The 20453-nt window shown below is 42.0% G+C and overlaps 1 protein-coding gene across 2 annotated transcripts; it reads left to right on the top strand.

Annotated features, from left to right (window-relative positions):
* Positions 1-15324: 15324 nt before the first annotated feature.
* On the top strand, positions 15325-20389 carry LOC139332666 (coiled-coil domain-containing protein 112). Of its 2 annotated transcripts, none has more exons than XM_070964725.1 (14): positions 15325-15371; positions 15898-16019; positions 16107-16228; positions 16500-16589; positions 16827-16902; positions 17076-17202; positions 17385-17501; positions 17723-17860; positions 18617-18729; positions 18856-18982; positions 19130-19297; positions 19602-19700; positions 19846-19964; positions 20109-20389. In XM_070964725.1, exons 1-14 carry the CDS (start codon positions 15327-15329, stop codon positions 20137-20139), a joined length of 1494 nt encoding a protein of 497 aa, XP_070820826.1. In that variant the 5' UTR covers positions 15325-15326; the 3' UTR covers positions 20140-20389. The 2 variants fall into 2 exon arrangements, with proteins under 2 accessions (XP_070820826.1, XP_070820827.1); XM_070964726.1 differs by having other exon boundaries at positions 15901-16019.
* The last annotated feature ends 64 nt before the right edge of the window (positions 20390-20453 follow it).

Raw genomic sequence — 20453 nt, forward strand, 5'->3', positions numbered from 1 at the left:
TTCAGTTTATTACCACAAGTTACCTTTCAACCAGTTGGTTTTGCTCTTAACTTGTGTTGCTTGTATTTCTGGATTTCCAGTCCACGCTCCTGCTGCTTTTACTGCAGAGTCACTGGGCAGTAGACTCATTCCAGATACTTGAGCTGGGAGTGGGCAGACGGAGGACCCCTCAGGACTGGAATGTGTCCAGAGAAACCTTTGACACTGAGGGACGGGTTGCTCATGTTGTGCATGCAGTTGCTTCCAAGAACTGTCCCAAATAAAAACATGCTGATTTATGGCTTGTTTGTTCAAGATTCCTTGCTTAAAACCAATAAAACAACAACAGTGGCTGACTGGGCGCTCTGCAGAGAAATTGGACTGTTACTCCTTGTTGAGAGATTGACTGACATTATTTTTCCGCTCAGTCACAGGAACCAACTGAATATGTTTACTTTTGGCCATAGGACAACAAATGAAAAACAATTTGTTGGTTAGCACAGATATCAAAATGATAAGACCAGTGATATACTGACCTGACCCTACGAACAACCACTGCAAGTGCATTCAAAGCCTGATATATAGAAGTTTAGCATCTTTGGTGCTAATGATTAGCAAATGTTAGCATGCAAATGAAGATGTGTTGGCATTTAGCTCTCTGTGCTTATGTCCAGCCACTAACATTGCTGTAGATAAACACTTTATCCTGTAAGCAGCTCTCTGCTGTTGGAAACATTTGTCTCGGTTTATTCTCCATGTTTCAAGGTGATTTCAGTTTTAAATTGTGAAAGTGTGAAAATCAAAGAACTGACTAACATCCTCATGATGAAGCTTCCTCATATCCAAAGAACTATTACATAAAAGTCACACTGGGAATATGTCTCGGTCATCAACAAATTCAAATGGGACAATGGATGAGGTTTTTGGTTTTTCTTTTTGTCCCACCCCCATCTCTCTAACACTGAGGATATCACCACCTGTTTCCTCCACATGTACAGCAGCAGCAGTCAGTCCCAGAATGTCGCACCTATCCTGAATGTTCCCTGATGAGGCACTGTCAGGATCTCTTGCTAAGCGGAAACTGGGAATTTCTTAATGAGTCACGATCACTGTAGGTATGCGCTGAGGTAGAACAGAGCAGGTTTGGTTGGTGCTTTTTACCATCTGAGTGCGTCATCGCAGAACAAAAGTCCAGTCTGTGATCTTTAAACTAGGTTAACATGCAGCCATCTGAAACCATACAGTATATTGTTCGTCTTGGGTAACAGGAACATGACTTCAACTTGTTGTACTTCACTGAGAGTTGAGCTAACTAAGCAAAACCAGCTGGAGAGAGATGAAGGTTTAAACAGGACAGTTTCTGCATGTGTTTTTGAGCTGATGTGGTTTACTGGCACGATACCTCTGAGGAGGGTCATTGAACTGTGCTGCTTTGCTTTATTATAACCACACCCAGAATTACCCGCTAAAGATAGCACAGATATTATGAAGTGAAAGAGGACACATGGCTATTTGTTTTTACCTGATGTGAGCAGTAACATATTGCTGAGAACTATGTCAGCTGCAAAATCAATCTGGCTTCACCCTCATCTCTGTAACTCTTCTTTGTTTCCAACCTGTTCTCTCAGTTGTGTTAACATCAGTTAACCCAGATTTCACCCAGCTGGAATGTTAACGTCTCTCATTGACAGTAATTGTGAAGTATATAGTGTGAGTGTTTCTGGGTCTCAGGGCCTGGAACAAGTCGAGGCTTGTCACGCACAGTGTGGAACATGTGAGTGTTCATGTGGCGCAGCCCCACTTATGCTGGCACACACCATCAGCTCTGTGGTGCACTAGATGTTGACATAATGAGGGAGGGATTAAAAGAGGTGCCGAGAGAGAGGACGGAGTGTAGCTGAAATGAGCTCTGTGCCACACAAGGAAGGTGCACATGTAGGAAGACTGTGTGCATAAAAGCCAGATTTTGGAGGAAAATTACTTGTCAGCTCAGCAGAGAGGGGGCGTAGTGAGTCAGAGGGTTGCCCATGAAGTCCCAACCATGAAGCTGGCAAGAATCTACCTCGCTGAGCTGTCCTTGAGCATGATGCATTTGGTGTTAGAGGATGGACAGGATGCAGTGGATATTGCAGAGACAGGAAGTTTAAACCCTATGCAGTGAAAACACAAAGTACATAGCACAAGAGCAAGATTGTTTTTTGCACCAGGCTGTCATCATGTTTATTTCTGCTGTATTTTAATATGGGGGTCTATGGGGGTGGACTCACTTTTGGAGCCAGCCTCAAGTGGCCATTTGAGGAACTGTATTCGAAAAGCTTAATTTTGCCACGTAAATGTCTTAAAATGGGCTGCACGGTGGTGCAGCAGGTAGTGCGCGTGCCTCACAGCAAGAAGGTTGCCGGTTCGATCCCCGGGTCAGGCGGGGCCTTTCTGTGTGAAGTTTGCATGTTCTTCCCGTGCATGCGTGGGTTCTCTCCGGGCACTCCGGCTTCCTCCCACAGACCAAAAACATGCTCATTAGGTTAATTGATGACTCTAAATTGTCCATAGGTGTGAGTGTGAGTGTGAATGGTTGTTTGTCCTTGAATGTGGCCCTGCAATCGGCTGGCGACCAGTTCAGGGTGTACCCCGCCTCTCGCCCATTGTAGCTGGGATAGGCTCCAGCCCCCCGCAACCCCGAAAGGGATAGGCGGTATAGATAATGGATGGATGGATGGAAATGTCTTAAAATAATACAGATATGCCCACAGTTGTTATTGTGTTCATACTTGCTGTGAAGAGACCTCATCTTACAGAAATTTCAATCTAAGTGAAGATGGGGGACAAAATTCACAGTCATTCAATGTAAAAATGCATTTTAAAGTTCAGCTGAAGGTGAATATGAGATTTTAACAGTTAGTCTGATCAAGTGGATATCTTCCAAATTTACACTTATTTTGCTACCAGCTACCTTTTCATACTATTCTTCAGTTGCAACTGTTTGTAGAAGCACAAAGTGGGAGTTTTGTAATGAAAAGGAAGACACCCACTTTGATTTGTCAGACTGTCACCTGAAGCTTCATATTAGATTTACAACACATTTCTGCACAGATAGAAGATGCAGTGGATTCAGAGTGTTTTTGACGTACATACGGGCTGTAAGTACTGTTTTAAGATAAACTTTAAGGTATGAACCTATCCTTTAAGATGTGTTCTGAATCATAACCTTAACACATTATAACTTTTTCTAATTTTATAAGAAATGCTTGCATGTATAGAAAATAGCACATTATTTCTCAGAGACTCCAGCTGTCACACATGCTTAAATACAACACATATGTGATTGAACTGGTGTTGAATGTAATGTAAGTGGAGTTTGATAACAGTTTATTCATGAAACGTTTGATAGGAAGGGGCTAATTGACCCCAAACATAAGTAAAGTCACTGTGTGCATATGCATCATACAACAAAAAACATGAAATATTTCTTTATTTGTTGTGATAATGACACTTTGTGGTCATTTTTTAGTGTTTTGTCACCTTCATCATCATCATTTTCCCTCTCTGTGGCAAAGTGAAGAGTTGTCAGTATTTTTCCACATATTGAGTTTGAATAAGGTCAGACAAAGACAAGGGTTAAATGTACGAGTGCACACATTAAACCCAGCTGTCCAGACAATGATGAAGACATATCTGACACAGTTCTCACTCACTGTACACAAGTCTCCACATTCTGGCTTAATTTTGTGGCCTTTTGGCAGCGCTGTTAGTTCAGCCTACTTCTGTCCTGTCTATATTTAGGGCTGAATAATGCCCTGCTGGAAAGCTGTCCTACATTAAGCGTGCTCCTCCATCTCTGAATACCTGCAGGTGAACTCGCCTCAGTCACCAGACACCTCTCCTTTCCCCGTGCCTCCATGTGCCGCTCAGTCCTTTTCAGCCCACTGAGGTTTACTGACATGACAGACAGGTAGAATAATGATAGAGCACATTGCCAAGAGCGGCAACAAAGCAGAAAATTATGAATAAGAAATTAAGCCTATTGTCTCGTTTAAGGTTTTATTACTTTTTCTGTTTCCCGTCTCTCTATCTGACTCTGTCTTTGTCTATAGCTCTGTCTGCCACCTCCTCACACTCCATCTCTTTTTCCTCCTCTCTCTCTCCCTCTCTCTTTCTCTTTTGTGTCCTTGGTCACCACGGCAGCAAGAGAGAAATTTTGCCTGTCTTTATGCATGGATTTATTGGATCACGACTCAACAAATGGTTAACTCCCACCTTCATTTTCACAATGAGCAACAAGTCGGAAAAAAGATTGATTGCATGTGATAAAGAACAGAAGTATTTTGCGCACATATGCGAACAAGGTACATTGTGAATTTCCCAGTCAGAGACGATATCTTCCAGCATTGAATGGGTAAATGTATGAAGTGCAGCTAAATTTGGGACTTAAGTGGGACAAATTTGATTTGTGATAATGTGTTTTTTGGTTGGAGAAATGTGCTTAAATGTAGTTAGTTAGTACACTGTGTAAAGCTAGTTTTTTCAGATTAGTTTCTTCTTTGACGGACCATTGTGGATGACTGTGTGACCTTTCATAGATTCACAGTGTATACTGGACAGGTTTGGCCAGTTGTTTAACCATGATTGCATGATTTTAATTTTCAAGACAAAATAGAAAAGACATTGCTGAAACTCACAGAGGCGTCACAGACTTCCTCGCACACTTTATCTTATCTTAATTCACCTCGTAGATTTAGAAGTGAAACACCTAGTGAGATTAACTGATAAGTCAATCAGTGGACCAGAGGGAACAATTTGACAGGCAGTCGTTTAATTAACAAAAATGTCAACCATTGTCTGGTCCCTGGTTCTTCACTGCAAGGATTTGCTGTCCCACCAGTCTGAGTGCATGTTCACTTGCCCACATGAATCGAGCGTCCAACCCTCCAGGAGATCAAATACAAGCATGAGTTCCTTGGTGTGAGTACATACTCATAGCCTGCGTTTCATTTTGCATCTCTGATTCCTTGTAGCCCTTTCAGCCACGGGGCAGTAAATCTATCAACAGTGTCCCTGTTACACAGAATTTAAATGGAGATGGATCTGCCCTCCGCACTGATTCCCCACAGCACTGCACCCTGTTTTCTTGCTTACTTTAATGCTCTTGCAGTGCGTCGCTGTGGATGAGACGAGCACCTGCTGAATGTAAAACAAGAAGGTGGTGACTGAAAAAGTTGTGTTGGGAAAACGTGGCCGATTACATAAGAGCCCCTGCAGCTAAAATAGATAGCCAGGGTATTAACATGGGGATCACTGTGGTCTGAATCTGATACTGATCTGGACTGGACACCACAGCCTCTGCCTCGCTCTTTCTGTCTCACAAGCACACGCACATCTTCCCTGATTGGACCGGAGGCTGCTGATTGTGTGTGTGGGCAACTGTAAAGGATGAGTTATCTATTGTGTGTGTGTGTGTGTGTGTGTGTGTGTGTGTGTGTGTGTGTGTGTGTGTGTGTGTGTGTGAGAGAGAGAGAGAGAGAGAGAGAGAGAGAGAGAGAGAGAGATTGGTGCTCTCCAAGCACTCTGGCACCGAGACTTTCCACTTTGAGTCAGCTGTCAAAACAACACTCATATAAATAGAGGGAGAATTAGCTGGCATGGCAGTGATTATGGCAACAAATACACAAATTCAACACACACATTGCAAACAGCACACACACACACACACACACACACATAGAGAGAGAGGCAGACCCTCTTTGGACCGTGGATTTGATTCGTGCAGTGTTCAATCATCAGGAATATTATTAAGACCGTTGAGGAATAATTTGAAGAAACACACATGAGTCTGCTCAAGTTCCTTATTTCCAGCGTAAGCCCTGATTTATTTTAATGCAATATACTACTTTGGCCGTTCTTGCCCTTCCAGTGGCCTCTCCTTGATGTAATTATATGACCTGTAAAACTCTATTGTGTATCAGTCTGATGTGTTTTAAACCCCCATGTGGAATCTAATCATTGTGATCGTGTTTTTGATTATATGGCTACATATTTTCATGTTGATGTTGTTACACGTTAAAGCCCTTGAACATGTGGCTTTTTAGTCTGTTAGAGCACACACATCTGCTCTGTGAATCACATGCCCTCTGTTTTGGTTTGAGAAATCAGAAACCAAAGAGGAGAAATGTCCATCGCCTCCTACTTTTGCAGCCAGCTGCTGTCAATCAAACACAGACACTAACGCACCCCTCCAGCTGGCTGAGAGGAGAGGGAGCATTTCTGATATTTCCCCAATATTTCTTTTATTCATTAAAAAAAAACCCATTAAGAATACATTTGTCACATTGACATAATGGAAAAAAGGCTGACTAACTATATTTTCAGTTGGACTTTCAGGTTTTCTCTGTGAAATTGAAGATGAAAGAAAGAAATCATGTGTGGTTTGATCAGATTTGATCAACGGTGACTGAACAGCCCATCAGCTGTCAATAGATTCAGATTGAAATGTTGCTGAATCCTGATTGGTGCAGAATCATTCCTGAGATTACCTTTTCTATCGGAGCCCTGCCCCCTTCAAACCGGTGAGAGCAAGCCCTCGCTTCTCTGCTAAAGATAGTCCGCTCAGGAGATAATAAATATGGATGCTTTGTATCTGCATGGGGCATTTGGGGTAACCTGGGCAGCTGGTATTGGTGGCTGTCCAGACACGAGCGCACACAGGAGTACACTTCCTGAAACTCAAGTATGGGTTGAAGACAGTGACAGCTGGCAACAGCGACACTAACAAACCCAGCGGCCATTCTGCACACAGATTAATCAGGAATTTGTTACTTCACAATCCAGAAACCAGGCGCTGCTCATTTACAGTGTGTGAAGCTCAGGACTTCTGCTTTGATATTGAGAGCCATAAAGGAAATTCATCACCCTGCCCTCATCACAGCCTTTTCACACTCACACATATACCGATATCTGTTCACCTGGAAAGGTCACTGGGGTTTCACTGACCTTACATGAAAGTCACATTTAAAGGGAGATACCACTGTTTTGGCTTAGAAATGAAAAGAGGCAGCATGTAGCCTTCATTTCAGAGGCATTATGGTGAACTTCAGCCAGTTTTTTTCCAAAAGAAGAAAGTTGTAAGCTGCTCCACATCTGTAATGGCCCAGCCAAGTCCAGCAGAGATGCAAGATTGCAAGATTTTTAATTAATTTGCATATGCCAAAGAGATAACTTCATGGTCAAATAAGCTTCAGTGTGTATTAGTGTGAAGTTTGGTGTGCTGAAAATGCATTAATTTCTCCAAAGATCCTGCCTTAATCCCTGTATGTATACTTAATTCTAACACTTCTGAATAAAGGTATGGAAGGATTGGATTGATTTTATCATAATATGTGAGTTTTGTTTTTATGTCACACAGGTTAGGCTTGCAGACATACAGTGATAAGGTTCTTAACATGAAGCTGCAGTTGTACGTTACATACAGGAAGCATTTTCATCTCCATTTACTGTACATAACTGGCAGGCAAGGAAAGAGTTTGGTAGCATGACTCAGCAACCATGAGAAGATAAATATCAAAGTCTGGCCTTATCATGAAACCTTATCACTACAAGCTGACAGAGGTATTTATATCAGAGGCGAAAACAAAAACACTCCTGCCATTATCTAGATTTGTTACTTTGAATGAGATGATTTCCTTCTCTTCCCTCTTCCCAACACATTGTGTTAAGAGGAAGATAAAAACGCTTTCATTTCCAGAGTGCACCTTGTACAGCAACAGTTCCTCCTGATCGCTCTAAATGTTTGTCTGTGCCCACATTTGTTGCCAATGCCAAACCATCTGCCACAAAGCAACACTGACTCATCAGGCCTGCCTACGCTCTTTTGAGAATCCACAAATTCCACAAGGTACCTCCTTCTCTATCTAATCACCATGTTCTGTGCCTTTCCACTCTGTTTCACGGGGGCTCTGCTACTGAACACAGACCTGAGTATGTGGTTGCAAAGTCCAGCAGATGAAAGACTAGTCATGGCCAGAACAATGAATGTGTGAATACATTACGCAGATTTTTTGCCGAAGCACATCTCAATTTCCTAATAGGCTATAGGTTATGTATTCTATTCTATTCTATTGTATTCTGTTCTATTCCTGTGCCTTGTCTTGTATTGTTAGTTTGCCTGTTTGACAATTGTGTCGTGCCTCTCAAGCACCCAGACACATAATGACTTACATGTGTGAAAATACTCACACTGGCACACACAGTCTCTCTCTCTCTCTTTCTGTCCTGAACTCATCAGCAGTTGGTAATCCACACACAAAGCGATGACAGTGTTTGCTCTGGTCCTTAGCTGAGAGACAGATCCAGTGTCCAGAGGATAAACTAGATGCTCCAACCTGCTGGTGTCCGTTACTCACGATCACACAGATACAGGTGACACCACTGTCCAAGCCTTTACATCTCTCTCTTTCTCTCTCTCTCTCTCTCTCTTCATCCTCTCTTTCCTTATCTTCATATCTTTACCTTCAGCTGCATGCAAACACAGACCAAGCTTTTGTGAGGCCCACCAATATGTGGTCACATGCATATTAATGTATTTGATTCTATGCGTCATTAGCATGTTAAGACAAATTGTACACTTTGTACATTCTAGCCTGCGTTTCACGAGTAATTAACATGCTTCTACTATGCATGCTATGTGCATTCTAGCTTGTTGCCAGTAGGGGGCAGCGCGGTGCTTTAATTTACTCTGGAATAATCTTTTTACAGTTTTTGTCTGCATTCGAAATGGTCAACTATACAAGCAGTACATAATGATTTAGCCAAATTGTAACATGTAATATATAGTATGTAAACAAAAGTTGAGAAGCTTCATAAGCGCTTGCCGGCGTAGCTAGCTAGCCCTCTTACTTTACAGTCACAAAGATCACTGCAGCCAGCCCAGCCTAGCACAGTGCAAAATAAATCAATGTAACAGTTTCGTACTGCATACTACTATGAAAAATAGTATGCAGCATGTACAACACACTGCGTTGAGATATTTGCTGGTTTCCTCGCTCTGCCGCCAGGCTAAACGGAGTTGCCTTGTGATATTTCTTTCTCCTGTTTGCACAAGCTATTATCTATTTGGTACTAGCCCGTACCTGTAAAACTTTGAACGGCAAGTCCAATGATTTTACACATTAGAGTCTGTTAACAGATCTGAGGAAGTCTTATTACATTTGAAAAGTGTTCTGGGGGTGTGAACTTAGAAAGAATTGAGCTTTTCTGTATCTCCTTATCGCTGCTTGAGGCTCCACCAGCCACCACCAGAATTGCGGCCAGGCAAGTTGCACTGTGGGCAATGTAGGTGCCCGGTTTGACAAGAGAGAAGAATGTGTGGAATAAAGGAAGGTATGTCTGTTCTGCTGCACTGAATGAGAACAGGTTCGTTGGTAACCGGTGATAGTATCATGAATGCGTATGAAAGGGCTGTTCTTGAAAGGCTCAGTCGTTCAGAAGCAAGCATGGAGAGACGTTCACCACTTTGAACACATTACTGTATAAAGGATATTACTACATGGATTCAGGTGGGTATTGTCTTGCATGTACTGTATGTTTGCTTGAGTTTGTTTGCTGTTTGTTTCTCCGACCACAGAGAGTCTCAGAGAAGGCCATGGCTGTGGCAAAGGGAGAGGACCAAGAGCTGATTTGCCCACGTGCCAGAATGAAAGTAGAAATCCCATCATGACATCAAAGCTCCTGCTAGTCAGAGCACTTCACAACGCTTCACATGTGTCTACTGAACTTTTTCTCTCTGTGGCTGATGTGTAGGCACCTCAGAAGTCCTCAGGGCATGGAAATCCTTAAAGCATGAACAGACACAAACCTGCAAATGCTCCTCCAAAAACACACACAGGATCAAACCTTTGCCAGACTTCAAAGGTACATAAAATCGAGGAAGGGGGTTTTAAAATTAAAAATAAATGCATACCACCCATAAGAGTGTCCTTCTTTTCTGCTGTTGAACCATCTTCAAGAAGTGGTCTTCCTCCCTGTGAAAGAAGCTCTGACTGCAGCATTATCTCTCCTAATCAAACACGAGGGGTAGGCCAGTCTGCTCATTAAACCACCACACACACACACACACACACACACACACACACACACACACACACACACACAAAGACACACTTGCATGTACACTCTGTGAACCCTGAATGGCACGCCTGCAATCAACTCCTCTCTGGGGCCCTGCAGGTCATCTCTGTAACATTAGCACTTCTCTCTCTCTCTTTCTCTCTCTCTCTATCTCTCTCTCTCACTCACACTCACACACACACACACACACACGCACACACACACACACACACACACACACACACACACACACACACACACACACACACCATGTGAGCTTTCATTCACTTTTCTCTGGTTAATACCTAATCAACTTGTAGAATATCTTCAGGCAGGGGCCAGGCCACAGCTGCTGCTTGTTATTTAGCAGACGCCATGACATCTTAATGTAATATGGTTCACCATGCTAATTAGAAGTCAGTGAAGACAATGACGTGACATTGCTTTAAGAATTTGTTCCTGCTGGTTTGGGGACAGTTACGTTGTGGGTAGGTGTTGATTTACTGAAAGAAAAGAATACTTTCAGGGGGCTTGACTCGTTGCTGAATTAGTTGCGAATATGCTTACTAAAAGTTAGATGTGCCAACAAGTAAGCCACAACTTAAGCCTCCAGTAAATCCACAATTTGTCATTTTTGCACCTTTCAGCTTTGTGTGCATTAAACAAATGTGATGTTAATTAGTGAGCCTCACATGCGTCTGAGGTGCAGATGGGCATGGCCAGCTGTTTTCCCCTTGTTCCAGTCTTCATGCTCAGGCTAAGCTAAGCTAACTGTAGTCTTATATCTACAGTGCAGACACAGAAGCTGCAGCCTGATAATCTTCTCATGTAACTCTGGGCACGAAAGTGAATAATTGTATTTCCTTATATCAAACTTTTCCTTTGGAGTGAGAATGTATGCAGGCTGAGCGTGATCTGAAGACTCTCATTAAATTGGATATACGCTATATAAGGAGTAGCATGACAGCATTAGTTAAGACCAAATTGAAATCATGGGAGTTTCAATGTAATGTGTAAATTTAAGATGGATTGTACAGATAGGCTGTCACTGACAACAGGACTGACTCGCTGCACATCCACTTTTACAATTAAATAACAATAAGCATTTATTTAAACTTGATGCTCCTTAAAGAGAGAACAAAACCCATCCATCCATCCATTTTCTATGCCGCTTATCCCTTTCGGGGTCGTGGGGGGGGGCGGAGCCTATCTCGGCTGTCGACGGGCGAGAGGCGGGGTACACCCTGGACCGGTCGCCAGCCGATCGCAGGGCACATACACACACCATTCACACTCACACTCACACCTAGGGGCAATTTAGAGTCACCAATCAACCTATTGAGCATGTTATTGGTGCCCGGAGAGAACCCACGCATGCACGGGAAGAACAAGCAAACTTCAGACAGAAAGGCCCGACCCGGGAATCGAACCTGCGACCTTCTTGCTGTGAGGCACGCGCACTACCTGCCCAGAACAAAACCCTTCACTTCTAAATAGATAATCTCACCACTTGGTCCATTTGATAGCTGCTCTGGAGCTTTTGATCATAGCACATGATCTTCATCGGCAGGATGAGTCAGATCATTTGTCATATTTTCCATTTTTGAGTGCTTAAAATAGTTCTTGTTCATGTTGGCATAAAAAAAGTCTTTAAGGTGCTTAAGAAAATGCCTGATGAAGACAATGTGCTAATGCTTGAATGCATTGTTTTCTAACACGCTATTAATTTTTAGATGCAAATAAATGCATTAACTAAGATTGAGCGGCTCATTCTCTATTTAGAATAAGGACATAACATCCTCTCAGCAGGTCATGTGAGGACAGCAGTTAAAGGCCTCCAGTGTGGGTGAAGTAAGGACGTATGATACAGTGTATATGTGAGAGGCACTCTGGGTAAAAGCATCACTGATAACTTGAGTGGCACAGCAGTCAAAAAGGACCTGCAGAGCGGCAGCATTTTTATGAGGTTTTCTAAGCAGAATGTTTTCCTTCCTCCCTGATCCAATCAACCCAATAAACATCTCATGACCTGAAGAGTGACATGATCTCAGTTTTCTCACTCAGACAAGAGTGACATTCAGGGTTGTTATAACCCTCTCAAGCTTCTTCTAAATTGGGCTTAGCTTCCTGGAAGCACTGATACAGTAGCTCACTCTTTGGGTGTATAATTCAATACTTGGATAAAGTTTCAAAGCAATAAAGTAAGTTTCAGCGAGTAAGAAATAATAGCTGAAGGCATGAATATATCACCAGTTCAATTACACATGCATTTTTTACAGCTGTTATCAAAAATGAATGTGTTTTCAAGAAGTCAAAAAAACTTTAAGCTACCTTGTTTGTTCTTTGATGATGCTTGGACATGTTTGAAACTTACTCTTGTTTGAACTTTAAATGGGTTTCTAGGGCTGTAGCATATATGCAAATGCAATAAAATCGACGTTGCAAGACAAGTGCATTGAAATAGCTCCAACATATACAGCATGTGCCTTAATACTACAGCTCCTTTCTAACACTTTCAGCTGTTTCAGCTGAAGTGCTGCACAAGTGGACACTGTGACCCGCTGGTGGTGTTAGATGAAAGGTCAGAGGATCACTGAAGTAATCAGGAATCATACTCCGGGGAGGGGATCATAGTGGTCTCTATGCCAAAAATTCATGGCTGTCTTTCCAGACTTTGCAGATCAGCCTTTGTTGCCCTTCATCCTACATGGAAGCAAAGTCAAGATGTAAAACTGTCCTGTATTTCAGGACAAAAGAGCTGCAGAAAGAAAACAGACAGGCAGCAAATTCATTAGCTGACATGTAAGGCTGTTACATAAGCACACATAATGAATTAGCTAAAAGTATGAGTTACAGGAGACGTGTTCAGTTGGACCGAAGGGTACATCCGGAGAAATGATGATGAGTTGACGTCACAGAGTGAAACAGAGAGGGAACAAGTTTGAATGCACAGCAGGAAAAGCAATTAGTCTGATCACCCCCCCCCCCCCAAAAATCTCTAGCACACTCTGGTCAAGAATATACATACATTATTGGGACTTGCGGTTTGTTCCCATAAGGAAGGCGAGTCCCCACAATGTGGCTGTGTAACCAGATTCATGTCCCGAACAACATGAGTAATGCGGGGCCACACACTCAGCTGCATGTGCATTTGCCTGCCTCAGTGTGAGTCTAACATGACCGGATCATGCTTTTTTTAAACACTATATACAGTTGCAGCACCAGCCAGTGTGTGTGCGTGTGCAGGTATGTGCTTTTTGCACTGTGCCTGTTGTTTATGCGTGTTTGACCAAGTAGTTAACCCTTATAAAAGCAGGCATGTTCACTGAAAACACCCCCGTTTAGTAACAGTCTGACAGCCAGCAGGTCGGAAGGTTTACACACGGAAACACACTCAATCACCTGAGGTGCAAGAGTACGGACACAACTCAGACGCACAAATATACACAGTTACAGATGTCGTAAATAAGCAAGTCTAATTCAAAGAAGTGTTAGGAGGGGAGCTCAGTGGTCCGTTCACGAATGCAAAACTGACCTCTCAGTTTACAGGGATCATGTCTCATAACATTTCCAAACGGGCTGTAAGCTCTGAAGAAGTCAAAGGTCATGTCTTTCTTTATTTCCCTCCCACTTTCCCTCTTGCCTGCATTAGTCTCGTCACGTCAAGAATACATTGTTTCAGCTCAAGCTTTAATGTGAATGTGAAAGTTCAGACCAAACAAATGTAGATTTTAAGTTTTAGGCCAGTTCTGAAATTGATTTTTCTTCTCAGTGTAAGAGGAGATTTGAAGGAAACACTTTAACTCTTGTGAGAGAAAGTGTCAAAAACAACCAAAAAAAAAAAAAATCTCAAGGTCTTCTTATTTGTTTGTATCACACAACCTAAATTTGAGTCCTGCGCAGTATTTGAATGTATAATCACTCATTTTAGATACTTCACTTGAGTTAATGCTATTTTATACTTGTACTCCAACACATTTATTTGACAGCTTTAGTTACTCTGCACATTCTGATTATTAATATGAAATATAATAAACAACTACATATATTATGATGTGTCATTATGTCACAACAATTCTAAAAAAAAGTCATGTAAAACGTAAATAAAACAGAATGCAATAATTTGCTCATCCTTTCTGACATTTACTCAACTGAAAACAGTTCAAAGACGATATTTTCTCAGCTTCATTGATTTTTGTAAATATCTGCTTATTCTGAATTTGATGCAGCAACATGTTTCAAACAAGTTGGGACAGGAGCAACAAAAGACTGGGAAAGTGCTGAATGCTCCAAAAACACCTCCAAAAACAGGTATCATTGGCAACAGGTGATAGTATCATGATTGGGTAAGAAAGGGGCATCCTGGAAAGGCTCAGTCATTCACAAGCAAGGATGGAGCGAGGTTCACCACTTGTTACTACTCAACAACAGAGTATTCTATTGTATTGAAGGAAAAAAAGAGATGGAAGTCCTGAATCTTATATCTCTGTGACATTTTGGTGCCCATTTTGTCTGGAAGCCCAATCCTTTATACCAGATGTTGTCTGATTTATTATGCCAACCAGTGGAAAGTTCATCTGATTGTCTCATTTATCAAATTAAGTGAGTCCCTTAGCTGATGATGGAGTCAGGAAATTGTAACACTCTTCATTAAGGAGAGCAGCTGCTATTTATGTTGCGATGACAACTCTGCCTCTGCACCCAAGGGAAAGACCATCCCCAATATCTGCACTCAATAATGGATTCAGGTTTCTATTTATACGCCCTCTCACTCTGTCTTTCTCTCTCCTCTGTTCTCCCTGACTGTCACTTGGCCAGCTCTTGTAATAATTATAGCTGTTGGCCATTATAAAAAGGCTGTTACAGAAATAACCAAGGCCTTGGGCAGTTATCTGAGAGTGAGATGCAAAGGTAACTCTAACCATCGAGTTGTAGCAGGGTGCACTCAGGGCCGCAGAAACCAAATTTAATGTTGCCTTCGAGGAGAACAGTTTTACAACCTGGGGGGAGATAACTTTCATCGATTAAAAATTTGCACATGGAGGGTATTTTAAAGGCTGATTCCAGTATTTTTACAAGCAACCACCTACTTAGATCTAATATGTTCCAGTCTATTCCAGTCTTTCAGGCTCATGCAGACGATTAACGTTTAGCAGCGCCCTCTGCTGGCACGAATCACTAACTACAGCAGTACTTGACAAGAGGTTTTAGTTTTTAAATAAAGTTTATTTTATTGACAGATTCACTTAAACATGGCCACCCTAGCAACCGCTGTATACACGGCTAAACATTGCTCGGTAAGTATCACAGAGCTGTGTTCTGCCTTTGTTCTAAAATTGACATGTACTGTGTGGCTGTCGAGAACATTTTAAGCGTCTCAAATGTTTAATATTTTCAGGGAAAGCAGCGGGTATGGGGCCGATTGGCTAGCTAATCAATGCTAGCTAACGTAGCTAGGTTTTAGGAGACGGAAACCGGTTTCCAACTTTATGGTTTTATTTTCCAAAATCCGGCCAAAGACATACTGTAGCCAATCCGGTGTACGCTTGTTATTGATTATAATAACCATGTTGGAGTGTCTGCGTGGTATTTTGCAGAAAGACTGACTACTTCCGTTAGGTACTAGGTGTCCGAAAATGGATGCCGGTCATGTTCCTTAGTAACATGTAGTGCAGTGGTTCTAGATTGACGAAGAATGTAGTTTTCTATTATCGGACGAGACGTTGCGGATTACATTTTACATTACATTTGTACCTGCGGATGTTGTTATATAGTTACACTATGGTTAGTTTTTGTGATGTGCCTTCACTAAATGAATTTGAGCAGGGGGAGGGAGACTCCAGTGGCCAGCAGCCCTCCACATCATCCCCAGACAGTGTGAATCACAGGCTGGCTGCACAGAAAGCTGCACAGTTTCTCAAAGAAGCCGTGAAGAACAGGAGACAGTAAGAAACAAATCAGGGTTATTTGTTTTTTAATTCTAATTCTTTTAATCAGTCCCTGTTTTTAACTTTTCTCCTCTTTCTCCTTAGGATTGAAAAGTTGGAGAAAGAGAGGACGCTGAGTGTTCAGTGCAGGAGGAACAGCTGGACAGATGTGTCTGGAGATCTGGAAGAGTACGAGAAAGTGCTTGAGGAAGAAAGAAATGCCGAGAGTGGGTTTTTCTTTGCATCACAGTATCCTAACATTTCCTCTAGAAACTGAAATTTTAATGTAGTAGTGTGTCAGGGCATCTGACATAGTATTATTGTCATGAGATATAAAATACTGTAAATACTTACAGTATATCCGGATTCTTTGCCTGTGATGGTTCTCTGAGTGCTTCCTGGAAGTGGCACCATAACTGTAAACAAGTGTTAAAGAGAACATCCATCCTCAGCTCTTGAAAATTGCTGTTCATACTGTTCTTTGCATTTTCTCTGTAGGGATGAATCTTCAGAAGCAGCTAGTGGAGATTCATAATGGTGTGAGGAAATTTCAGAGACAGCTCATAGATGTGAAGCCAACTCCTGAGTGTAAGTTTTGTCAAACAATCATGTAGTTTTATTCTATCGTTCATTCAGCCATCATGTGAGACATTCAGTACTTTTTTTGTCACCATTAATATCAATATCTGTGCCATTCTGCTGTATCAATATAAAAGACGCACTACTCAATAAAAGCATGGTGATTGTAATATCACAGTTGTATAAATGAAAATAAGATACGTTTTTGGGCCAGATTGTTAATAATGTTTTTACTCTGGTTTTCAGTGATTGAAAGACTGAAGGAAATAATGTCAGAGGTGGAAATCTCAATCAACACCCTAAAGGAGGAACAGCGGTCATGGTAACGGGTTGTAGACTAAATTTGACTTGATAGATGGAAAGCACAATATTGTAAAAATTAGACAAGACAAGTAACAGCTACTCACCAGTGTTTCCTTCACACTAGCAATCAATACATGCACTGTAACGAAAATGTTATGAACAGCTGTCTTTGCCTTTCCCTGCTCCTCTCAGCTTTGAGGAACGTTTGAAGGAGGAGAGGACGTGCACACAGGAGATCACAGCTTACGAGAAGAAGATTGAAAACTGGAGCCTTGCTGTCAAATCAGATCCAAAACTACCCACAGCTCCTGCTGTAAAGGTCTGTCTTCCCTTGTCTTCCTACTCTGTATTCTATCTGTTGTCCTTCATTAATTGAATTGAATATAAGCAACTATTTAATGGTGAGTATGTGTACCTTCATATGAAGTGTTGCCAGAAGGGTACGTGTATATAATTCTCAGCCATGCAGCACTTCATTCATAGCTTTCTCTTTTCCATAAGAACAAACCCCTGGACCGAGACTTCCCTGCAGAGGTCAGAGCACTGGAAGCTTTCCTGCAAAAGACAGGAGGCCTCTATGGTGGCTGGGACGAGTATGACCACCAAGCCTTTCTTAAAGTAAGGCATTACTGTGATTTGGTCTCTTGTAATAACTTGTGCTGCAATGGAAACCTCTTTCACACCTTCCACTCGCAGATCATTGCACACAGACACTGAACACCACTCCTTAAGCAAACACTTGTCAATGTTTTGCTTCAGGCAACATCAGCAGATTCCAAACCAAATGCTGACTGCTGCAGGATTCCTGTCTGACTTACTTTCATCTGTTTGATTTGTAGGTCTGGACAAAGCACAGTGGGCAACCTGCTTACAGGAAAGAGGCCAAACTGTACCTGCCCAGTAAAACACTGGAGGAGATAGAGCAACACGAGGACTGGCATCAGGAGCTGATCTACCTGCAGGACAGAAAGAGAGAGGTAGAGAGCTGTGACGAAACATGTATGAGCTCAGGAGGAAAGCTAACCTCTTTTGGATAAGTGCATGGTGAACACTGCAGAATATGAAGAGGAAGAGAAAGCAACATCCTTCACTATGCTAAGGCTTCCTGACATCATAAGTGAATTGAATCCATTGTTGTCAGAATAATTAAACAACAAACAGATTTTAGTCATTCATATATATGTGTGTGTGTGTGTGTGTGTGTGTGTGTGTGTGTGTGTGTGTGTGTGTGTGTGTGTGTGTGTGTGTATATATATATATATATATATCTTGGATGTAATTTTAACATCTTTAAAATTCAGTTGTTAGGACTAATTTGTTCTAATTAAATGCACATCTTACTAAAATGTTCGGTTAAAAATTCCTGTTTTACTGGAAGGCTTACAGTCTGCTGATTTTCACCGAAAGCCAAATTCCACTGCCTGGAAGGCATTTTACTTATCATCCCACCTTGAGTCAGAAGGGAGGAGAGCTTATAACCATAAACTGTTCACCATCAGCAGTTTTGACTAAGGCCTGTTGCATCTTGCCTTTGATTGGTTCAGAGAACATCCGCCTCATCGTGGGTGGAAGACACGTTTGCTTTTTCCACTTGAATATTTGAAAAGTCTTTATTTGATCTTTGTTCTGTATAAACTCGGCATAGCCAGGAGATCAGAAAGAACTTTTCTGGAGGCTGTGGTACTGTCTTATAACTGTTGTGGGTTTCTATTATTACTACTTCCCATACACAGGCTATTCAGCGTTGGAAAGCCAAGAAGCATCAGGAACGCCAGACCAGGATACAGAGTCAGGAGGAGGCAGAAAGAAGGGAGAAGGAGGCCAAGAGCCAGGCCCGCCAACACAGGTGAGTTAGAAATAGAATCGATTTAAAAACAGAAAGACGAGGTGGAGACACTGAGTCCATAACTGAAGCAGTCACATGCACTGCTGTCATGTTTGTTTTAGTGTGTTCTGTCCTGTTCTGTTTCAGGACTGAGGGGGAGAAGAGGGAGGCGGCCCGGCGACTTGAGGAGTGGAGGGAAGAGAAGAGAAGAAACAAGGAGCAGGAAGAGGAGCAGAGACTGGCTGAGGAGATTCAAAGGAGAAGACGGGCAAAGGTGCTTTTGTGCATGTATTTGTGTGAAAAGTCATTCAGGTACCATGTACTTATCTGTGTTCATGAGTAATGTGTGATTTATTTAGCATGAAAATCAACGCGCACCTGGAGCAAACCTTTACCAATCAAAATGATTTCCATCTATCAGGAAGAGCGTCGCCGCCAGGTGGAAGTGAAGCTCACCATTGAGGAGCAGCTACGACTTAGGAGAGAGGAGGAGGAGGAAGAGGAGAGGAGGAGGAGAGAGGAGGAACAGAGGGAGATGGAGAAGAGGAGAAAGGAGGCAGTAAAGGGCATCAAACGCTTTAATGAAAGGGTGCGATTCATAGAGATCACAAGACCAGCATGTGTTTTGTCACGTGAGGATGTGATGTGTGTCAGGAATGTGAGGTTTTACCTTTTCAGATGTTGGAATCTTAACACAAGCTGATGTTAGTAGATACTGTAAATGTCTAGCCTGGCATCACCAGACCATTTCTCCCTCCCATACATGGGAAACACTCGTGATTGGCCCGACACGCACCAGGATGCATGGAAATCTGTCTGAACTAGACTGATATCAGGCGCAACAGAAGTCAACATGCTACGCAAATACGAAGCTTGTGTCTGTCTTTCTGCAGGATCTTCACAAGGTGGAGGCAAAGCTTCAGGAGAAACAGCTGAGGGAAAAAGAGGAAGAGGACAGACAGAGGAGGATCGCTGCTAAGTTAAAAGCGAAGGTCAGGGTTGGACACTGAATAAGTCAGTCAAATATACCTCAAGATCTCTCAGAATCATTAAGAAAAGAAAACAAAATCTGAAAATCTTTAAGAAACAAGGCTACGGATTTAGGAAAAGGTTAATGTTTATTTGTTCTTAATTCAGGTGGACAGTCACGTCAGCAGAGACTCCTCCAGACTTGCACGTCCCACTAAGGGATGGGAGGAACGAATGAAACACATTGGACCTTCAGGAGGAGGGCTTGTAACACAGATGTTTCACAGGTCTGATTGCACTAGTTTTTCACTAGTCACTCGTTCTTTTTTTTTTTTTTCTTACTGTCAGTAGGCTCTGTTTCTATGAAGAAATGTTTTTGGTAATGTGTGATTGCTTGCGGAATCACTGAAATCACTGTTGTTCTGTTGCAGAGCTGTTCCTACTTGGAGACAAGGCCTGTGATGAGCAGCAGTGGAAGAATTGAAAAAAGAACAATCCTCAAATGCATTCAGTACAATTTTCTCTTTCTATAGAAATTTGATTGAATGAAAATTTACTCAATGGTACCTCAACCAGATTGTGCCTTTATTTGAATCTACTGTGTGCTGCTGTTTGATGTTTTGTACACTTGTGTCTATGAATTAAATTATGTTACATTTTAAAAACTTGTTATTTTCAATAAAAGGATACTACAGTTTTGTGTAAATATGTCAGCTTCTTGTCTCTGGTGATTTATTTTTGCTCTGATAAGATGTTGGACTGTTAACAGTCTGTGT

This window comes from Chaetodon trifascialis, chromosome 6, assembly GCF_039877785.1.
Source record: "Chaetodon trifascialis isolate fChaTrf1 chromosome 6, fChaTrf1.hap1, whole genome shotgun sequence".
NCBI lineage: Eukaryota > Metazoa > Chordata > Actinopteri > Chaetodontiformes > Chaetodontidae > Chaetodon > Chaetodon trifascialis.